The sequence below is a fragment of the Thermobia domestica genome, chromosome 2 (assembly GCF_964235325.1).
Source record: "Thermobia domestica chromosome 2, izTheDome1.hap1.1, whole genome shotgun sequence".
NCBI lineage: Eukaryota > Metazoa > Arthropoda > Insecta > Zygentoma > Lepismatidae > Thermobia > Thermobia domestica.
The window spans coordinates 351,327,409-351,351,768 of record NC_137455.1 but is presented as its reverse complement, the minus strand read 5'-3'; the positions used below and the strand labels follow the sequence as shown (position 1 = coordinate 351,351,768).

The 24,360-nt window shown below is 32.7% G+C and overlaps 1 protein-coding gene across 3 annotated transcripts in view; it reads right to left on the bottom strand.

Moving 5' to 3' along the window:
• The window catches only part of drpr (multiple EGF like domains draper), an 81,587-nt gene that overhangs the window by 23,091 nt on the left and 34,136 nt on the right, over window positions 1-24,360 (bottom strand). For 2 of the 3 annotated variants that reach the window (XM_081749260.1, XM_081749261.1), the window contains exons 9-13: window positions 21,951-22,079; window positions 16,406-16,513; window positions 12,310-12,474; window positions 9,632-9,838; window positions 1,602-1,757 (exon numbers count right to left, since the gene is read on the bottom strand). In XM_081749260.1, the coding sequence (XP_081605386.1) occupies window positions 1,602-1,757; window positions 9,632-9,838; window positions 12,310-12,474; window positions 16,406-16,513; window positions 21,951-22,079 (765 nt within the window). The remainder of the gene's footprint in view (window positions 1-1,601; window positions 1,758-9,631; window positions 9,839-12,309; window positions 12,475-16,405; window positions 16,514-21,950; window positions 22,080-24,360) is intronic. The other variant, XM_081749262.1, reaches the window with a different exon arrangement.

The following is a 24,360-nucleotide window of genomic DNA, read 5'->3' as shown; positions in this document are numbered from 1 at the left end:
AAGTTCATTCTCCCTCTTTGAGGTGAGGATGGGAGAGGATGACTTTTTTTTTTAATAATCAGATAAACTAGCTAATTAGTAACTACTGTAATTAGAGAGAATTAAACACATTAACACAGGCACGTAGTTAAGGGGTGGGTCCGGACCCCCCTTCGAAACCAGAAATTAAAAAATTAAGGAAGAATGAAAGAAAAAGAAACAAGAAAATGAAGAATCAGCGTTAAAAATATAAAGCTACAGCTACTTTATGTTCTTTTATTCGAGATTTCTTTATAGTTTGTTATTAAAGTACTTACTAACATATCCTCTTTTTATTGTCCTAACAAACCAATGTATGTTGTCAGTAAAATAGTTTAGATTGATCGAACTCCTGGTGTGTAACCACAGTATTTCATGTCAACCCCCTCCCCCCTGCATTACGAAATCCTGGCTAAACGAACCAATAAATGTTGCCTGTAAAACAGTTTAGAATGATCGAGTCCCTGGTGTGATAACTACAGTAGTTTGTCACGAACCCTTCCTATTATGAAATCCTGGCTACGTGCCTGCATTAACATATTTTCCCGCCTTTGCGCGCGCAGGACTGCGAGTTGCTAGTTTTAAATATTACTTTACTGTGAATCTTAAAAACAATTCCAAAATTTTGCAGCCCTGTGCTCGAGCACGTGAAAGCTATACTGATAAAATAATGTATATATGAGTACGTGAATAAATGAGTAAGTAGAGCATTAGAAAAGAAGTTGAATTTCTGGTTACGTCAATATGATGTAAGAATCAATGTCTCAGTAGCTTAACCAAATTTTTTTTTTTTTTTTTTTAATTGGCGTGTTTCTCGGAAGAATCATGCCAAATTGTTTCAACCAACAAGTATTTTAATATCGTTTGATATATTGTTGTATGCTAAAATTTGAATGTTTCTATTGAAAGTGCGTAGTTCAGAACTTAAGAAAAAGTCGAGATTTATCTTAATTTGTGGTAAAGCATTTTTGAGCGATTAATTAAAAGAATGAAGTTAAATGAGTAAGGCTTTTATGGTATCTATTCAGTCAATTTGTAAGAGATTTGTGACTTAGCGTAAGGTAGAACCTTAAGAACAGACCTGTATAATGATAATTACCATGTTGGACTCTTTTTCAAGATGAAAACTGGCTGTCGCGAGAACACTAATATAATCCGATAAATGACTGACTGTACAAATTAGCGTTAACAATAAGATTTAACATGATCGTGTGATAAGTGTATAATCCGTGTATGATCTAGTGTCCTTTGTTCTTACTTTTTGTGTCCACGTAGGCACTCGCTTTCTCAAGAGAATTCACTTCTGTATGAGGAAGAGATTCCCGAAAAACTGCAAACTAACATATTCGTGAATTCTGAAACTATTCAAGAATGAGAAAGGTTGGTTTGTGTAACCTACAACTCAACTCAAATATTTTCTTAATTACGAAAGGAAGACCATACGACTGTAATGAAAACAATGCTGGCACATGTGCGCTTTGTATCAAATACTGAATAATAATGTCGAAATACTTTCCTACAACATGCCATGATTGAGGAAATACTAGAGACTATATGTTTGCTTATGTTTGTTGCACAGTTACCTGTAACGTGATGACAGTCTGCCCCATTCTTGCATCGACAAGGCTTCTTACAATCTTGGCCATAAAAGCCCTTTGGACATGGGTGTTCACATGTAAACCCGATGTATCCAGGGCGACACTTATACTCGCCTGTAATGTGATCACAGGTGCCATTTCCTAGTAGAATAAAAGCAAAAGTTAAATAAACAGTTCTTTGCATTCTCAACATTAATATCAAGTAACATTTAATAACACGTAAGTCTCTTAAACTAACATAATAATTATTACACTGTAAAAGGAAGTAAATGGTATTTAATGTATGTGACGAGTTATTTAATCTTTCAAATTAGAACATATCGGGTATGCCCCAAGATCAGTTTCATGTAAATGGAAACAAAATTTACGAATGTGTGTGTGTGTAATGTCACCCTAATTTAATTTGTGTCATTGATGATCTATATAATTATCATAAAATAATATGTATAATAATTTTAAATCTTTTAACGTTCGACCCTCGAAAAGAAAGTCTCAGAACGTAAAACCGATTTGGACGTTATCATTACATCCGACAAACCAAGCGTTCTTAATTCTCAGATATCTAAAGCGAAAATTCTGAAATAGTTTAAGATTTTTAATAAAAATTTTAATGATTTTTAATTACACATTATAAATCAATCTTAAATATTTCTCAGTTTCAGGACAAATACTTGTATCCATCTAGAGATTATACGGGTATCTAATACCGTACAATTAAATGATCTAATATAATTAAATTATCATATACAGAAGAATTACTGAGAAAGAAGTATTAATTTGTCCCTTATCATACATTAGATTTTAATTGATTTATAACACTGAGCTGTGTAAACTCCCGATATCTTGAATTCGTGCTATCATTCAACAGAAATAAAGTAGATATACCAAGGTTTGAGTTTCAACTTTGCTAAACTTGGCTGCTAGTTATCAAATTTGTATGAAACAAAACAATACCGTACTTGTTTCTTAAAAAAACCGACTGAGATAAAATTCGTGTTTCAGCATTGTGATATAGCTAACATTTAGGGCATTTCCATCCCAATCTGGGGCGGAAGAAAATCTTGAGTGTATACATAAGACACAAGTGCTGAAAATAATAGCAATGATGGAATGAATCTATGCGAGACTTGCATATATAAGGAATAATATTTTCAACATGCAATGATTTAAGTGGAATGCGTAAACAAACAAATATTGCAACAAAAAAATTGTGCATTCGACATATATGGTGCTGTTTACATATATGTGATTATTATTTACACTTCATGACACACCAAAATACACTAATACACCCAACATACAGATAAGCACCAGTTGTATTCACAATAATTTAATTTTCATGTATGTCTTCATGATCACTCCCCTTTACATTAAACTTAGACCGATGATTTGTCTACTAGAAGTAGATTATTTAAAAACCGTAAAGCTGTTTTATATTTAAAACCAGGATTTCAAATCAAAACCTGCTAATTTATCATTTATGACAAAATGCAGATAAGAACACTATGATTTAAGTCTACACTCAATTATTTCTAATTACGAGCTACATTTTCGAACCTACAAATATTTTATTATTACTATCACTACTGATTAAAAAAAAAAGAAAGAAAAAATCGTGCAAGCTTTCCAAGCAACTACACTTAAGCTTTATTAATAATTAGAATATGAAAATTGAAAAATAGCATACCTACATGTCTGTCCAGCCTACGTAATTATCAAAATTTCGAAAACAGAAGCACAAATACATTGCTGAAGCAGAAAAATTTTAAGAGTGCTGTTACAACCAAACTACGCTAAATTGTGTAAGCTGAATTTTAACTTCATGGAGCAGGAGTAGTCATTTTTCCTTTTTCCTTTTTTTTTTTTTTTTTCGTTTTGAGGGCTACTTTTCATTTCAGAAATCAGTGGTGGTCCACTTATCTGGTTACTAGCCTACTAGAGGGAATCATAAAACAACAGAGATCGATACAGAGTTAATAGACCACCGCGGCTAAACTCCCGAGTTGTCTGTCGATTAGTAGATCGCGGTCGACGCATTGCTCACCCCTGATATAGAGCAATGACTAGTTAAGCACATCTTTTACTATACAAATAAACACAACACTTAAGCGTCATCACAAATATTTTAAAGAAATTATCAGTGTCTTTTGAGTTCAAGTATAGATGCATTCTAAATTTAAGATTTCAAATAGGTTCGATAGACAGTTAATAGCGGTAGTGTATAAATGTATGTTATTTAACCTTTAACCTTACAAATAAATCTTTTGTATCTAGTGATAGATAGTTCAGGCTTTCCAATGCTAATGAAAAAAAAAAAAAAAATAAAATAAGAGGAAATCACGACGATATGAGGTTTCTTGAATCTGTGAAAAAGGAACAATTCAATTATTTCCTACAACATTTTGAAGGAATATTTGTGTATTTGGAACATTTTGAAAGAACAAGGATCAAAGAAACTCATAACAACATTTCTACCTATTGGAAGGAACATTTTAATTATCCAATAGATAGGAATAATAAAAAAAAATAAAATAAAATAAAAAAAAATCCTGGAACAATTATCTGAAATGTAAAATAGAATCTAATAGACATTCTGCAGCTGGCACTTTTAAGGTAAGATTTGACTATTTTAACATATTCTACAATAAGTTAGTGAAAATAGTATTGATATAAATTTATTTATATGTAAGTCTTTAAAATCACTACTCCATAGAACTTTCTAATGAATATGACGAAACTAGTTTACTTTTTGTTCCATTTTGTAGGTATATGATTACTTTTTGCGCTAACTGTATATTGTTTGGTGAAATTGTCTTTAGACAATAAGCAGAAAAGGACGAAACACAATAGAATCTCCATTCAACTAACCTACTGTGGAGACAAAAGACCCTCCAACCACCTGCACCTCATTTCCTTATGTTATTTTCACAAGTGGAAGTAGCAATGCCACAAAAAATATAGGAGATTTCGTTAAAATATAGGAAATATAGAAGTTTATAGGAAGATGCGCAAATATAAGAAAAAATAGGAAATATAGGAGCATTGGAAAACCTGATAGTTTCTTTCGCGTGAAAATTAGTCAACAATTAGTTTCGCGAAAATTCTTTTACAAGCAAGGAGTAATGAACACAATAAGCCTGTATTTTTTTAGGTGTGATTTAAAATATATCTCCATGTTTGTTGCATACTGTGCAGATTAAGCATTAAAAATCAACATCTTGTTGAAAATTCCTTGTATTTTGTTTACATACTATTTTTACATAAATTAAAATATGTCACGATCCTTACGGTAGAAGATTTGGTGGTGGTGGTGGGTAATCTTCGTACCTTATAGGACAAAAACAGTCCAATATATACCAATTTGCCCTTATAAAGTCTCCATTTGTGACACGGACGAAACGATGGTGATGCGATGTTCGTGGTGTAATGGATGCAAAGACTTTCAGGAACTATCCTCTTACCTCTTAAGTTTACGATTACAGCATTTCTGGCAATGTTCACAGAAATTTTACATTTTCCTCCGAGTGAAAAATCAACTATTGATAAGTGATACAGAAAATGCCACAAGTCCCACGTAGTTAACGTTCCAAGCCTCCAGTATAAATTATCTAATCTGCCACACTCATGATCTTTTGAAGAATTGGTCTTTTCTTTTTTTCTTTCTTTCTTTTCTTTAGAAGCTAGGAACTCTCGCAAGATGATTGTTACTGTCGGATGGAATATGAAAGAAGATATTAAGTTGGTATTATAACGAAATATTGGATAGGTTAATAATTACCTGTACCTTGGGTAGAAAGTGCTCATACATAAGCACTATACCTTATAGAATGTTAATTTAATAATAACAAAAGAAGAAGGTTTTTTTTAATATCTGTAAGATATAGAGAGTATTATAGAGTTCGTTGCTATGTAATTGTTTATGGATACCTAATCTTCATGTATGTGTGCACGACAGTGTGGATGAAAAATACATTAAAAGTGTATCAACTAATAAACCATTTAAAACCGTTCATCAACTTTATAATTCTGATAGAGAAGGTGAGAATAATATTATATATAATTATTAAAGATATTTTTACATGAAAACAGTTACTACCACTCAAGATCTTGATATCATCGATCGAACCAGGTTGACGACTACCCTTGGTGAGTCGTTATAAAAATTTTGGTTTACCTCACCCGGGATTTCTTGTAAATTCATATCCCGAAGCAAAGTAAGGGTGAATTTACTTTTGTAATAAAGTTAATGAATACAAATTTTACAAGACTGAGAAGTGGTAGAATAATCATAAGAAAAATGAACGGTAACACAATGGAGAATGAACCCAATGATAGTGACAACGGTGAACATAGTGTAGCACCAGGAATGACACTAGAAGACCGAATCTTGCTAGCCTTACAGCGGCAAGAACAATGTCGTAAAGACGATTCGGAAGCCATGAAGCGATTGGAACAAAATTTGGTTCACATGTCCAACGAATTGAAGCAGACGATAGAACAGAAGTCTGAAGAATCTAATAAGCAATACGAGGAGTTAAAGCAGACGATAGAGCGTAAGTCTGAAGAATCTAACAAGCAATATGAGGAATTAAGTAGACGAATGGAACAGAAGTCAGATGAAACGAAACAATCAATTATCCAGGCAATGGATGACATCACCTCGCAGTTCGAGGAAAAGTTGAAAAGAATATCTGAGGATTGTCAGGATAATCACGACCACATTATCCAAGAAATCAGTGGTGTAAAAAAGGATTTAGAAGTAATGGAATCTTCTGTTCGTCAACAAAAGGTTCAGGTCAACAATAATTCTAGCAACATACGTGCAAATACGCAACTGATAGCTACTCTACAGGAGGAAATGAGGAAGTTACAGGTCAAGGACAACGCATACCATAATAATATGGTTAGTAATCGTTTGGAGTCCCCCCATTCACCAGAGATGACCTCGCCTTCACCCACATCTGATGAAGACATTATTTTGGAAGAAATTCATCCGAAGAGTACTAATGGGCGGAAAAGAGATGGTGCAACGTCACATCACATCATGGATAGGAATTGTCACCCAGTAAGTACACGGAATGATAAAAGATGAAGTAAAGGTGAAGATAAGGTAAAGTTAAGCGTTAAGATGAGTGAAATACGTGCCATGAGTAAATTCAGTGGTAAATGTAATGAGAATGCTACTTCTTTCCTGGAAAAATTTCAGGACGAATGCAATATAATGTGTATAGATAGATCACAATATATGAAGCTAATCCCTCATTTATTACTCCCACCATGTTCCTTATGGTTTAAGGCAATACGTGATCACATCAATACATATGAGGAATTCAAGGCAGCACTGATCGCAAATTTGAAAATGATTTTTTGCTTGCAAATAGAGATGCCACGATTAGAAATCAACATTTCAATCCTCGTTTACACAAATCTGTTGTCGAGTTTGTTGTAAATACCTACAACGAATTAAAAGTTGTAAATCCATTACAGTCAGAATCTAGAATAATAGCATCCATTCGAAATTTGCTCCCATTTAAGTTGCAACAGATCTTGTTTTCTACACAGTGTATGAGTTTCAATCATTTGTTAATGCTCGTTCAATGCTATGAAACTCAATATCATGCTCTGAATCAACAAGCAGGAGTAGGTAAAAGTAAGAATAATTCAGATCATTATGTTCCTGTTCGGAATCTAAATATCCGTAGTGTGAACGATACGGAATACAACCGAAGCCGAGTAAATTCTAGCAATCCAAACGAGCAAAATAGGCAAAGCTATGTAGGGAATCAACCTAACCTAACTAATCACAACAATAATTATGTCAGATCACCCAATCGAAGTAGACATAAAAACAATCGAAAGATATGGCGAAATTCCAGGAATACGACAAATTACGTGGATAGACATAATCGCTGTTCAAGAGATGGCACTTCGTATCAAAATCAGAATTACGATGCAATACATGTACAACATATTGTGGAACCTAATCAAGATTGTGCCGTACAATGTACTTTATTAGAATCATACGCTAGTACAAATTTAAACTGATTCTAGTTACTGAAGTTAGGGTTAAACCCATATCAGTTATATATTCTTGTGAATTTTTATTTTTTTAGTTTATGTGTTAATATCAATAATGAAAACAATTCTTATAACTTCGATATACAGACAATATGAGGAATTATAATTCGGTTCATAATTGATTAAAAGCAAAGATTATTTATATTAGATTGACTTGTGTTGAAAACTTAATTGTCAAAGATTATGTTAAGTATAAGATTCATTCTTTTAAGCTAATTATTCAACGACTGTCTTGAATAAGATTCTTCATTATTCTGATGTCTTATAGATCCAATGTTTATTTTGAAATATCATCTAATATAATTAATATATAATGCGCCCTGAATCACGGTGACTCATGTCTTAAAACGTAATTGTTTCTTACGATTTTGATTTCGCACCCTTCAGAAATTATATAATAAGCGACGACGTTTAATAATAAAATATAATAATGTAATAAATGATAATGAAATGAATATAATTAATGTAATAAAAGATAAGTATTAATGAAATGAAAGATTTGTTATAAATGTATATATATATATATATGAAATGTAATGAAGATACATACGAGGGGCGATCAAAATGTAAAGGACATATGTAATGTAAGATCACTATTGTAAACGGACCAGTGATTCTTGAAGATAAAAGCCAAGCTCGTTTATGACTTTTATATTCAGTCCCATTGTCGGGCGACATTTTTATATAACGAAATATTGGATAAGTTAATAATTACCTGTACCTTGGGTAGAAAGTGCTCATACATAAGCACTATACCTTATAGAATGTTAATTTAATAATAACAAAAGAAGAAGGTTTTTTTTAATATCTGTAAGATATAGAGAGTATTATAGAGTTCGTTGCTATGTAATTGTTTATGGATACCTAATCTTCATGTATGTGTGCACGACAGTGTGGATGAAAAATACATTAAAAGTGTATCAACTAATAAACCATTTAAAACCGTTCATCAACTTTATAATTCTGATAGAGAAGGTGAGAATAATATTATATATAATTATTAAAGATATTTTTACATGAAAACAGTTACTACCACTCAAGATCTTGATATCATCGATCGAACCAGGTTGACGACTACCCTTGGTGAGTCGTTATAGTATCAAGACTAGTCTCATTTAGTTATCCTAAAGTAACGAACCTGCATCTGGAGAGGGTATTTGTAAATTACAACAATTGCCAATGTTGGGTACGAGAGGGTCCCTTGACAAAAATTCATCACTCGAAAGTCACAATATGATACAACACGGAACTGTAGATTCTGCGCCTCGACCTTATTCGTGGAATAAACCCAGCTCGTTATCTAATACGTTGCGAGATGTTTGGCCTACAGTACCTACATAGGATCTTCATGTAAAAGGGTGTTCCTTTTTATTTTGCTCAATGGATGGCTCAACAAGTTTCCAGACATGATTATTCAAATTATGATTATTGATGATTATTTTTAAAAATTAAATAACCATTTCCCTCTCCCCTTTTTAACTGCCTCCCAGTAAATTTGTCTTCGCAATTTCATGGGAAGAGCTCGCTAGAACAGTAAAAAAATGTAGCGTTCTTTTTAAGCACCAAGGCTATAACGAGACTTCAACCTACAATTTAAAATGGAATCTGAACCACCGTAACATTCAATTTTTAATACTCTCCCATCTAGAATCAACTAGATGGAAACAGAATCTACGGAAGAACTTTAAAAAAAGCAAATACTTATTTTACTTAACCTATTTATTTTTTTAATGTAGGTATATTTCTCTGCTTCAGCACTGTTGATTGATGCATGTAAATTATTCCGATTTTACTAAGCAATTTCAAGACAGACAGACATAAGCATTTATTTATTACTACTACTACATTTGACAAGTTTTAGAGAAAGAAAATAGAAAGTTTTGATTTTGTTCTTTTGAAATCTATTTGGCGCTTGTAATAATGGGCTATTTCCATACCGTATACTCTTTTAGGGCATTTCTCCTGGCACCGTAATCCAAAATAGCCCTCAGGGCATGGTTGATCACAGTTCATACCCATCCATCCTCTTTCACAGACACACTCTCCTGTCTGTGGATCGCAAGAGCTGTTATTCATACAATTGCATTGATTGCTGCAGTTGTCGCCGAACATTCCCAGTGGACAACGGCTTTCACACTTCATTCCTGTGTGTAAAGTAACAGACATCAAGACAAAAATGAACATTATCGATTTTAGTTTTTCATTTTCTTTAGGGAAAAGAATAAGTATTCCGGAAAGAATTTTAAAAGAAGAGTTGAAAAATCTACTTATCGCGTTAGTGGAATTAGAAGTTTGCATTGCTCTATGCATTATCGTGAAGTATATGCGTAGTTTCCTTACTCATACAGTCAATTTCTGTAAGGATAAAGTCAAAATGTCAAGAATTTCCGTAAAACATGATCAACTACTTAATTCGGTCGTATGTCTGAAATTTTGCAGCTATTATCTCCGTTAAGTTGGCCACTTGTGTAAATTGGTTTGGATTTTTCTTTTTTCAATAAAAAGTCTTAAGTTGGCCAATTTAGTTCATACATTATTTCCAGAGGAGAGAAGGAAACAATCTTTAATTTCCAAATTCGATAACAATTTTGAAGTTTGGTATCCAATAGTTTTAAGTGATTTAACCTTACTGTTTCACCTTATTGTTGATCACATTCCAGTCTTTCACTTATAAATGAAAATTTATTGAGATCCCAGCGTGAGTTAAAAAAAAAAAAAAAGCGTCTCATAACAAAGCAAATAAAAGACCAGATTTATATTTATCATCCAGGTGTAAGTCAAGTCCTGATTTTAAACTCAAAAACCTTAAAAGTGACTTCAAAATACTCAGGATGTACTTTACAAATTTAGAGATTTGAATGTTATTGCTAGAGAAATCACCGAGCGAATATGTACTATTAAGGAAAGTTCTACCAGATCTAAGTAGTTTGCGTTGATCCTATTGGTCGAACCTTTCCATACAGATACTCATATGGCGATAATTTGATATTGTATTATATTTAGCATTAAAATGTTCAAAATAGGAGCAAAATAGAGCTGCGCGAAGTCCTTCGTTTTACTGTATTACTGTCTGTCATTAAGTGTTGCACACAAAGTAGTGCGTAATTAATAAGTTCGAAATGAACTTGTCATCCATATCTTGTCACAAAATTTCGGCATTCACTGAATAAGTAATACACCGCATAAAGTCTGAAAGTGTTAAATGTGTTATTAAGCTTACAGGCTGCAGTACAGAAAAAAAAAATTACATTAAAGATATTTTTAACACATTTATATATTCATAACCCATTAGCAGTGATGTGTAATTTGCTGCTTCCATTAGTTTTGAATCCTGACGCATGACAAGAAAATTTAGTCATGCTTAATTAGGAACTGTGAAAACGAACCTGAAAACATATTTGATGCAGTGAAAAGCATGTTGTTAGTTGCATAATACTACAACAATGTTTATACTCAAATGCAAAGATTCATACATTGAAGTGCTGTTAATACTGAGAAAAAAGAACACTACACAAAAGAGAACAAATATAGTGCATACGCATAGGAAGTGCAGAGGGTGCAATCACAACAAATCCCACACTAGTTCTCCTTTAGTTGCAATGTGTTATTAGATTTACCTACTTGGTTATTTTAGCATCTCTCTCGAATACAGAATAGATCAAAATCTGTTCTAGTCATTACAAAATTAAGCTAACTTCAAAAATAAATTATTACTTGTTACGTAACAAAAATTTAAGTGCATAGTGGTCTTGTATGTATTAAAAATATATTCAGTTTATAGATCATCCTTTCAAGTTCTGAATTTCAAAGCAAGTAACTTTGCACTACTTTTTAATTTAAAAAACTAATGAGGAGAAAATCTGAAAGTATTTTGCATATATTTTTATTTTATTAAGAAAATCTGGGAAGAATTATAGAAGAAAACAATACACAGCAAATAAGAATATTTTTTTTTATATATTATCAATTAGATACCTTTAACAAAGACATATGTAAATTTTAAAAAGGATCAAATGTTGATTCGAACTTTTTGGTGCAGTAAAATTGTATTTAGAAGATTAACAAAATTATTGAGTCAAGTTATGGTAATCCTTTCTTGGTAGGAATTAAAGTAACTAGAGAAAGTTTTATACATCACAAGTAGATAAACTTTTATTAACGATTTTAATAATTATGTTTTGCAATATTTAAGCTATTTTTTTTTAAGTAATCTACTATGATGGTACATTTCTCTCAAGTAAGGTAACAAGTTTTTCCTTTGATCATACTGAATATTTTTGAAATTCCTGTAATTAAATTTCATATAAGGATTTATTTTGCAAAAAGTATATCTGAACTACAACATTAAGAAATAGTTATCACATTTAGTATATTATTAACAAATGCTCTTTTTATCTTAAATAATTCAATTTGTATGTTTAAAAGCAAAATTGATCCAAACATTTAATTTTATCACTGCAAATACCTTAATTTTTAATTGCCATTCATTTGCACACAGTTTTGGTGCTTTGTGACGAAATTCTCTTTACAGAAAATATCTCAATGTTCGTGTAATTGAAGTTAAATCACAAAATATTCATAAAGGTTTCAAGATAAAAGCACAGGTTATACATACCCTTCCAGCCTTTCTTACAAATGCAACGCCCAGTGACGTGGTCACAGCCAACACTATTGTCTGGTTTACATTCACATTCTTGGTGACAGCCGAATCCAAAGCGTCCTTGTTCACATTTTGTATCGCAAGTCGACCCTGTATATCCAGGTGGACACGTACATGTACCTACACCAGGAAGATGATTCAAATATTAGAATTCCTTTTTCAAGTTAATCATCTACCGTCAAAATGAACTTATTTTACATCCAAACATACGACAATGTGATAGATGTGACAGAGTGATTTGTGCACTCTGAACTGAAAAGAAACTATTGTACAGTACAATGTAAGCAGTATGTGCGGCACTTAAGATTGGGTGTCACTGCTAATACTGTGTATGTCACTGTTAATAGTCTGTTTGTCACTCTTAATATTCTGTTTGTCACTCTTAATATTCTACTTGTCACTGTTAATATTCTATTTGTCACTGTTACTATTCTATTTGTCACTGCTAATATTCTATTTGTCACTGCTAATATTCTATTTGTCACTGCTAATATTCCGTTTGTCACTTAATATTCTGTGTGTTATTGCTAGGATTATGTCAGTAATAGGATATGAGAATCACAGATACAATTTGCTGCTTAACAGTGTAGACTTCTCAGACAGTCCATAAATATAACAATTATTCGAACAATAAATACTATCCACTGCATCAGAATGAGAATGAACAACAAACTTTTTTTTTAATATTCTTAAAAATTACGCATGAGAATTCACCCTCAAGCATGTGGTTTTCTTCAGCTCTGTATGATCTCTTGAGTTATAGAAGTCATCTTTGCACAATGTTATAGTTAAAAGAAATAAAAATAATTTTGGCTATATGACAATCATTGCTGCGTAGTTATCGTGCAGAAATTTTTAATTTTACAAAACAAAATTTTTTGCTGATTTTGTCGAAATCTACGCATCAAGATTTCCACACATCATTTTGTTTAGCTCAATGAGATGTATCGATTGGTGAATTAATGTGTGTTTCATTATCCTTGGACTTTTTTCTTTGTTAAAAAGCTAATATTGTATAATTATACTACCATATGCATTTACATGGGTGAGTAATTTGTTCCACTAAACCACATATTTTAAGCACATGAGCATTCATAACATTTTCTGATTAAATATAGTCTTTTTACCTTCTTTATTTCATTCACATTCCTTTTTGGAATGTTTCTGATTGGTAAAATAATGTTCCAACACGTAAATAATTGGTACAATAATTTTTGGTAATTTTTTTTTTTTATTTCCACTTTCATCAGAAATGAGCGGATCGTAAAGTTTATGCCTTCTCTTGATCAGTTTCTTAAAACAATTGTAAGAAATAAAGATACACGCTGTAATGTATTTGAGAGTAGGTGGATTGTGTTTAGGTTTATGTGGGGCAAATTGAGAATATTGCCATACTGTAAAACCTAAATAACACAATATTCTACGTTCGGTTATGGAGAGGGCAGAGATCAATTTCCAGAATTATAGTGATTTTTCACTTTAGACCAAAAATCCGGTGAATACCAATTTGAGCAAAAATTTGCGTAAAACCGCTTCAATCTAAATGCCAGTGGCATATGCGCGATCTGGTAAGGATATACCTTGGTACGATATCCTCATATCACTTATTTCCCTAATCGAAGTTGTTGCTTATCAAAACTGTAACTGGGAAGTATTCCAGTACGATATTTTCCTGATGTCCTATAAGGAAGTTCATAAAAGTAATTTTCAAATGAAAACAGTTTTGTAGGATACGTAAAAATAATATTTTAGTGATCTTGCTTAGAAGATAAACTATTTTTTCCTATTTACGTAAAAAGAAAAACTGAAAGCGATCTTGTTATACAAGCTCTGTACGTATACTTGAACTTTATATATTTTGATACAGACTGGTACGAAAGGTTTCAAAAAGATGAACAATAAATGTTTATATTTATCGCAATTCTACTTCCTAGATCCAAAAAAGACTAGTGTTAAATTGTGTTGTATAAAATAACGAGAAAAATTCCAAAAAGTTGAAATTCAGCATTGAATTCTCGACATGATGCATAATACACTAAAGTCGAAATATAGTACTTACGGTTCCGTTGAATGAAAAATTAGTTTCTCGTCAATCAGGTGTAGTACCCATTCCCCTCAAGGACTTGGTAGGAACTCTCCAAAAATTTACCATTCTCCTGCCAAATTTACCTTTCTGCCCTCAAATTTACCGATTTTCCCGCCAAATTTACCTTTCTTCCATCAAATTTGCAGATTTCCCTGCCAAATTTACCGTACTGTACCATTTATCAAATAATCTAGTGAATGCAACCTACGCCTAGAACCCATCTATGGACACCCCTGTCATCAATCAATTTGACAGATTAATGAGTTATAAAACTCAAGGGTAAAAGGAGTAAAAGAAGTCAAAAGAGGTAGAATAGGTAATCTTGAGGAATCAGTTACGATGGGAGTACGAAACACACTAAAGTACAACAAAGAATTAAGGAAGAGAGCATATGTGCTGGAAAGAACGAGATATTCGGAAGATTATAGTCCCCATCTTTTTGAAAAGCGCTCAATGTCAGTATGCCAAGACCTATTTTTGAAAAACTACGATTAATGGACGCTATTATATATTGCAGTTTTCGGTAGAGTCTAAGGAAACAGTCCGGGATTTAAGCCCATCACCTGTTTATTATAAAAATAAATCTTCTATAATTATTATAATATACAATATTTCATTGTAATACAGCAAATGTTTTTCAGTGTGTAGTCTAAAGAATCCTCAGCACACAGTAGTGGCTTCGGAGAGATATAGGTACAAATCGTGTTAGGTAAAACAGGAACCCCTTCGTTCATTGCAACTTCAGGAGTAGATGGTTATGAAAAGTCTTCTTTGTCCAATGCGACCTCGGGAGACATAGGATATTGAACTCAATTTTACATGTTTAAACAGTCTTGAAAGGGTGTTGGATTAACAGTTTGAGTAACTTTTCAATAAGAGCTTTTATGTTTCTTTGTCATGCTAATGTAATTCTCATTGCAATCGCACGCAGGCTTACACACACTTAAGTACAGTCTAGATCAGTCATTCCCAACTGAATGTTCTGTGACGTCACAGTTTAGCGCTTCTCTTCCCAGTAAACCACATGGAGAGGGGAGTAGCTGACAGATAATCTGTCGTTAACAGTGATGGCGCAGACAAACATGAATAGTGTAGTTGGTGGCTCTACTCGTGGATCCATAATTACGCGTACACTGCCAACACTAGCCTTTCCATCTCCTACTTTTCTCTTCCCCTCCTTTCCTCATTGTGTTTGTTTTCCTTACATGGCAAACGTTCTCTCCTGCCTCTACATGGGTGAACTAGAAATTATTGGTCTAGATTTATGTAGTACCTTTAATAATCTACTAGCTAGGTCTTCAGTTTGCCATTTTCTTATGAAAGTTTAATTTAGGTGCAAAATTTAAGCACAGAATGAAACTAATAATCAGGTAAACGATTCGAACACTATCGCATAGTCCTGAAATCTTACATTTCATGAGATTGAAATTCAAGTCTCCTCGTTTCTTGAGGTATTAAAAAAAATATACTTTCTATTCCAACAGCTAGCTTTTGTTCTGATCTAGATGTAAACTAAGGATGGACAAAACCGGTTTGTAAAGAAACCGAAGACTCGATATTTCGATTTTCTTCAAAACTAATTCAGTTTTCCACCGAAAAGAAAACAAACTGGTTTCGATAAAGCTGAAACCAGTTTTTGATAGAAAACCGAACCAGTTTTAAAAGCCTTTTTTCAAAGTTTTTAGAAATCGATTGCGGTTTTTCTAAAACCCGAGAAACTTATTTTTTTGCCCATTACTATTATAAACACAATCCTGTTAACGAGGCCAACGTAGTGAATCATGACTATATTGGAGAAAGAAAAGGGGTTTATACTACACACTTCCTTCTCCAATATTCTGGTTGTTTTCTCTGAACTCTGGCCGACGTCAAGTTAACACCTTTCTTACACTGTAAAGAACTGACATCATTAATTTCTCTTCTTTCGGTGCAATCTGTACAAAGTTATTAATGTTAAGGACTTACCGTTTATAGGACTACAAGCAGCATTATTATTGCATGCGCATTTCTCTTTGCACTGCTTCCCATAAAGTCCTTGGGGACATGGTCTATCACACTGAATTCCATCCCAGCCTACAAAAAGAGAAAGACAAAATAAATTATAAAATTAAGTATTTGTTTATACTTTCATGACTGAAAAAAAAATAGTTTACACTTTCACAATTGAATAAGTCCATTATTTGTTTTTTTATTGTTTTTAATAAAAGATCAATATCAGAAGATTAATACTTTTAATAACAAAAGAGTACTATATTCTTAAAAAAACTTCGGCGTCATCCTTTCTGAACTAATGTGCCAGCCCAATCCTATTTTATCTTGGTTTCCAAAGTTTGTTTTTAGTACGGCAACACTGTATTAATACGACTTTCTAGTTTCACGTTCGTCATTGGAAGTTACTGTCTCTGATTCTTGACAAATAAACATGAATATACCTTTGATTTTTTCTTAAATTGTTATTAATGCAAGTACTCAATTTTGGGTCCTATTTTAATTTTTAAACACCGCAGTTATTACTATATAAAATACTACACGAAGAAAATTAATTTAGGAAACCACATCTCACAATAAAATGAAGTAAATCTTTAACGCAGATTACATATATTTACATACAATATACATTTCTGTACTGCGCCTTCCAAGCGTTTAATTCTTGCACTAATTTCCTATTTTGATTGACATTTCTCGTATCGTTTCTCTGCTCTTGTAATTGCTTTTGCGTATCTGAAATTGCAATGTCCGCAAATATGAAAATAAAGGAGCAATCAAGTACTGAATCTGGAACTTCAGGGTTCTTACTTTTTAATCTTTTTACCTAACTTTCTCCTGATTTACAGGTGCTAGTCCAACCAACCATTTCCCCTCACCTGTGGCATTTAATAAGAAAAATCCACAAAAGAAGAATGTAGACCTGAATAAAAGCTTGGCTAACAATCGTGGATAAGCAAACACTTATACTAACCAAAGAACTTCTATTTGAGCTTAAAAAATGCAATAAACAAAAAAAAAATAGTTATTTTAATGAGATATTTCAATTTTCCTTCAAATTCATTAAAAATAGAATATTTAAAGAATGTTTTTCTTTTGCATATGCAACAATTTAAAGATATGACAAAGATTTGTGGGAGAGGACATTACAGCTGCTCAAATTCTCGAACTATTTATTTATTTTTTACTTGCAATTATTATTTATGTTAAATGTACAAAAATTATATTATACAAAACGTTAAAAAGACAAAGATTTATGATATCCAATACTGGTAATAACTCAGTAGCACTATATGAAAACTAATAACAGCAATAACTATATCTATTTATCGATTTAAATTAATTAGAATAATAATTTCTTATAAATTTATATCGTACAAAACACTAAAACGCAAAAAAAGTTAAATGATACCAGTAACACAAGTATTGTACTTAGATTGACTATTTCAAACTTCCTTCATTTGCATCCTTTACTGTCCTTCCATGTTTGAATTATCGGCTTAGTTTAACAAATAAGGAAAAAAATCATTTCGTAAGCAAAATCCCCAATTTTCCCTGATTTCCACGTTAAGTACCATTCTCCCTGACAGTTCCTTGTCTTTTTCACATCATTTTTGATTTTCCCCGACTTTTTTTTTAGGATTTTCATGATTTCCAAATTTGTAAGAACCCCACGAAGACCTCAAACTTTAAAAGTGATTCCTCCAAATTTTTAGTAAACTTCTTATAAAAATTCATCTTAACGAGTAGCCTTCCTTGATATTGATATTTGTAGCCACTAATAAAGAAGCACATGCCAGAAACCCAGTACTAAAGGCAATTAGAGTGTTGAGTTCTAGCTTTTATTTTGCGTTCTTACGCAACATTTCCAGGTCCAAACTTAAAAATCATTAGTCCAGGACCTGCCAACAGGAGATGATGATGATCAGTGGCGGCGGTTGGACGTTAAAAGTGGGGGGGGCAAGACATGATCTGAATATTTGCATATAAATGTTAGTTTTCCTGCTTGTTTCTAATATTTTGTTTGACGAAAGGTTGTATAACTAATAGGATACTATCTTTTTCAGTTAAAATATCGTATATAATATTTCATATTTTATTAAGTATTCATATTTTATTGATAAGGGCAACGCCAGTAGGTAGTAGCCCTTTGTACTCTTACGAAAGTGTAAGAAGAGATTTGATTCCTTGCTCATGAACATCTTAAAATTCTGTCTGGAAAACTGTGTGATTAGATTATTGAATAACAAATTTGCGAAACAAATAAATAGAAAGGATAATATTAATCATAGTAATAAATAATGATTAGGGGCACGAGTTTTTCGCACTAAGAATTTGAAATTTTGCGTTTCGTTTTTCATATTTCGCGTTTTGTCGCATTTTCCAAATAACTTTGCATTTTTTAGCTCTTGTGAAAAAGATATTCCCCCACATTTTTATAATTGTTCCTTCTATTCATAGATCACTACAGAAGTAAACCCTTAATAACCTAAAAACAAAATACAGTGAATATTGCACTTTACATTGTAAATTTCACTTATAGGAAATTATATATTTTTTTAAATCAAATGAAAGAAAATCAGTAACTAAACTTACTATGAGTAGGAAAGTTTTACTGTCTTATGAAACACATAGGGACAAGTTACATTTAAGCATTAAACATAAGCATGTTACACATTTCCACATTTTCCTTCATTGTTGTACGTTTGCCACTTATCACCAGTCCATACTTGGGGGAAAAAAAACTCACAATTGGCATTGCTTGTTGGAAGCCACACATATGTAAGTGCGTTTGCAACAAACTTCAATCAATCATCGCTTCAGAACTTTTGTCCATTCAAAGTATTCATTACACTGTACTTTTCAGACGAATCACTTGTGAAGAGTTCATAGGGTACTTTGTAAAACTCCAAATGCGGTACTTCATAATCAGATGCTTTCATTTTTTTTTAAATGAAGGCCAAGCTTTAAAAAAACTTCCTTAACTTAACAATGTCTGGTTCACTGCCACATGCAATTACAGAAGGATCAAATATCATATAGCATCATATACTTCTTCAGTTTTGGAGTCTTCTCTTTGCGAAGAAAGCTTCAAGGATGATCTTTATGTACATTTTTAAAAGTCACATTCAACACTAGCCCCTTTTCACTTCGTAACAAACGTAAGTGTGCTTTCATTTTTCCACCAAAGAGGTCCTGCAACATGTTCTCTATCCGAATTACCCAAAATGCCGTTCTACCGTTCCGACAGCGGAAAACTGGTGTTTCCAAATTAATGAAAACGTATGTTTAAAATTTCGCATTATATCGCAAACTGTTAGAAATTTCGTGCAAAACGTCAAGAAACTGAAAATTACTTAATTCTGACGCATTTCATTTTGTCGCGCAATGCGAAAAACTCTTGCCTCTAATAATGATGTTTGTTTTGCAAAAGTTATATTAAAACAGGGATTAATGAACAACTTAATTTTTAATTCCACACATGCTATTAAATGTATATTATTACTCTTAGAAAATGAAAGACAGTAAATACTACAAGCATATGCTACGACATTTAAAGAAATATTTGCTTTTGCAACTTCCCGGAACATGTTCGTTGCCATTAGGTGCAGTTTTCACTTTCTTGGAGCACATCAAAACACAATACTTAGAATCACTCCATACTCCAATTATACAAAATAACACTAAAACCTAGGATTATGTTGAATTCACTAAATTTAATTGTATATACACTCGTACACCTCTAACACACCACTTCATTCATACATTACCTACAAAACAATGGAAAAGGTAGAAGTTTTTTCTTATTACGCTTTTCCCCCTTACTTTAGAAAGAAAAGACATTTTAGGAACTGTCAATTTTTGTGCAATTAAAAAATAACTTGTGAGACTTTTTCTTTTGTGAAATGCTCTCTGAATTAGTTTCAAATCGGCTGACTAATATATTGAGCCCTTGTAAGAAGTGAAAGTATGCTGAAATTGTTGTGCTCCAATAGGTTAATTTTGGGATTATTTTCTGTGGCAATTAAAACACAATTCCTGTAGTTTTCTTTACTTCACGGGAAGACAACCAATACTTACTCACGGAACGGCAAATATACGGCACAATTTTTTCTATGAACCAGTAATACATACAAAAACTGTACATTTCTAAATGAAACTATATACATTAATGGGTTACTTCAAAAAAGTGGGGGGGCAACTGCCCCCCTTTGCCCCCCCCTAATCGCCGCCCATGATGATGATAATGATGATGATAATGATGATTATAATGATGATAATGATGATGATAATAATGATAATGATAATAATGATAATGATAATAATGATAATGATGATGATGATTATGATGATGATGATACACCGAGGTCGTGAAAGATGGACCTGCTATTAACGTGAACTCAGAACCACAACAGGGGTTTGAATTTGATGTAGTTGGCGGGTGCGTAACTCTCATACAAGAGCAATTCTCAAGCCGTTCCCCACCATACTATCTCGCCTTCAAAAAGCTGGATTACAGAATCACGTCAACAGCTCCGAGGCACTTTGCAAAAGTTTCTTATCTGTCTTAAATTATAATACATACGATACATGCGATTTTTCAGTAATTTGTGGCATATACTTCTTTCGCACGAAGCCTGTCAGGGCTTAAAACCTAAGCGTAAAATTAAACACCACAACACGAACATATTAATAATCCTCAATGCGATGATAACCTATATTCATATTTTGTGACCATCATTTGAATAGCAGTCTACATAAATTTTGTTGCTATATAAGCTACAGGGGCTAATCAGAAAGGAGATGAGTTTAGATGTACAATTTAGTGTTTTGCATATCTTTAGTTATAATTTTTATATGTAGTGTGTGTCGAGGTGTAATACGTCTGACAATCACCAGAGAGTAGCACGTTGTTTCTTCCAGCGACTAGACTAATCAAAACATGACACAGCAACTGGGACATTACACAAAGTTGAGGTGTGTAGAGTCATTCAATTCGTGTCTCTCACGTAGAGTAAACGGACAAAAAAATTCATCAAGAACTGATAGATTATGGATAAAATGTGCTAACATGAGAACAAGTGTACGTGTGGTGTCATACGTTTCCCACTAGAAGAACTGGTATGACGAATGAAGAAAAAAGTGGAAGACTACTCTCTGTATAATACCCTCGAACATCTTCTGTAAAATCCTGATTTAGTCCCTTCTGACTACCACATTTTTGGACTTCCATGCAATTTTAATGTGATACCATATGCATAACATACTACAATTTCATATTTTTAATTCAGGAATAAATTTAATATTCACCGTACTACACTTATTTCCTCAAGTAATCTCAAACTTCATAAACTTCACCGATATTTCAGACTTCCAAACTTTTTTCTTCTGATAAAATCAGAATGCTCTGAATTTCCCGAATTTTTCAGTTTTGGGAAACCTGCTATTTTCGAACACGTAGATGCTTACTGGATGAGGTACCTGGAATTTTTGGTGAACGTTATTACTGATAAATTTGACTTACCTGGTGCACATATGCAATGACCATCATCTATGGAACAATTAGCACCATGTTTACAATTGCACTTTTGGGAACAATCTTCACCAAATGTTCCAGCAGGACATTCTTCAGAGCAATTTATACCCTTATAACCTTGAAATGAAAAAAAAAAAAAAGTAAGTTTGAGCAAAGATTGAATTAAAAACTAAAATCTAATTCAGCTAGAAAAGTACAAACTACCACATTTAAACAAATTTCTTTTGTTTGAATATATGTATATGTGCGCATTGCTTACCTTTTAACGATTCTGATAATTTACACGAGTTCCTTCATGATGTCACACATAACAATCACTGTTTATTTAAGCTCAGTGTTACGTATTAAGTACCCCCACAAGTATCAACATTTTCCATCTCAAATGTATGCATTATTTTGTATTTCTGTTCACTTTAAGTATGGATATAGTCTCACGATTTTTTTTGTATGTTATTTTTTCTTCGAGAATATATTGACAAACTGAATTTCCATCTAGTAACTAATTTGTTTTAAGTTAAAACCAGTTCGGTTACAATTTCTTATTAAAGTAAGAGAACTCAGAAAGATTCGAAACATACTTGTGTTTACCAGAATAAGTTATAAGAACCGTTAATGACACACTCGATTTTATAAAATTTTTATAAATAATGTCAATAAATATCAGTAAAAATCCTTTAAAACAGTACTGTCGTGTATAGTATTATTTAGATACGGGTTATACACCTTAAACATTCAGTCACAGCACAGTATTGAATGAATGTTGATCATGGGCGGAATACACAGTGTGTTCGGAAACACCAAAAAAACTTTGGGGAAAGAATCCTCACATTTCTATAATGTAACAGCGCTATGGAAGTTCCTAATCTATCATTTTTCGCTAATGGAAGACCTCATGATGTTTCTTCTGTGCTTCGTGGTTATTTCTGTTCTACATTCATTAATATATTAATGGATTCTTAGCTCGAAATACATACTATGTTCTTTTACTCGACCTTTATCCGACATTTCGTTGTAGAATTATAACCCTTCATTTTAGTATTCCGACCAATTTTTGGCCGAATATAGCTAAAAACTAACGCATTTGTGCACCTACGTTCTATAATTTCTTTCATGTTTTCGTGTAAGGATTAATTTCCCAATGTATTTTGGCGTTTTTTCCGAACACCCTGTGTGTAAATACCTTTGGTGTATGTTCTTTTCCAGATTATCTTTTTTTCTGTTCACTTGCTGAGAAACTGCTAGAAAATAGTTGTAGGATTCTGAATTGCTTTATCCCTTGGTGCCCTCCCCGGAGTTCCCTTTTTGATAGGCATTCAACTTTATTCCTTTGGACTAATGCTTTTGGTTGAAGGGTTGTAACTGTTTATAACCAATCTCTAATTTGTTCTTCCTAGTCGCAACGATTAGCCCATTTAAGGTTCGTATTCACTTGCAAAACCACATTCTTTCATGAATATCCTGTACACTACTGCAATCAACAAGTTCGTAAACTAGTTCATTTGATTGGTTGAATATTAAGAATTGTGCCTCTGCCAGTGTTATTTAATTTTTCGGTAGCTAGAGTTCCTACTTCATGTTAATGCTAGAAGAGTTTGAATATTTAGGTAATTAGCTTAACAAATAAGAAAAAGCTCGAATAATCTATCTGAATACTTATTTTATTGAACAACTCCCGATAAGAATGTGCTGAGGAGCTGTGTAATATCTGGATGTAGATATCGAAACTTGATCGATATATCGAAATACCGCAAACCCTACCTTCGTGGATAACTTACACTAGAATAACAGCATGAAATAACGTTGAAGAAATTGGTAGTTATATTTAGACGTATATTTGAAGCCCCTTTTTGTTGAAATGGAGCAAATTACCTGGAAAACTCTGTTAGGATTACCGGTCTCTGAATTTGAACCCGATGCTCACTAACCTACGCTCTCGGTGAATACGAATGGAAGAAAAAGCGCATATATGACGTGCTTCTTTTCAAACATACCAATCATTATTTAACATCGTTGCTCTATTGTCAGATCATGCTGGTTTAAAAAACAGCTAAAATCCATTATTATAAACCACCACGACGTGGTAACCGACGTAAAAATGGTCGTTTGGAAAGTATCACGTATCTGCGCTGTTTAGTAACTTTTATATTCAGCAAATAAATTATTTGAGGTTCCTCGTTTGCTGACCAAATAATTACGAAAATCCTTATGTCTCCTAACATAAGCTTGGAGAAGCAATAGCCCTAGCTACCGAAAATTAAATACGAATGAAAACTGATATACAGACATATGAAGATGCGTCAATTCATAACATTTACAACATGACATTATATAAGATTAAATGGATAATGGTCTATATTGCATTACGTGGTTACTGTACTGCATTTGTATACAAGCATAT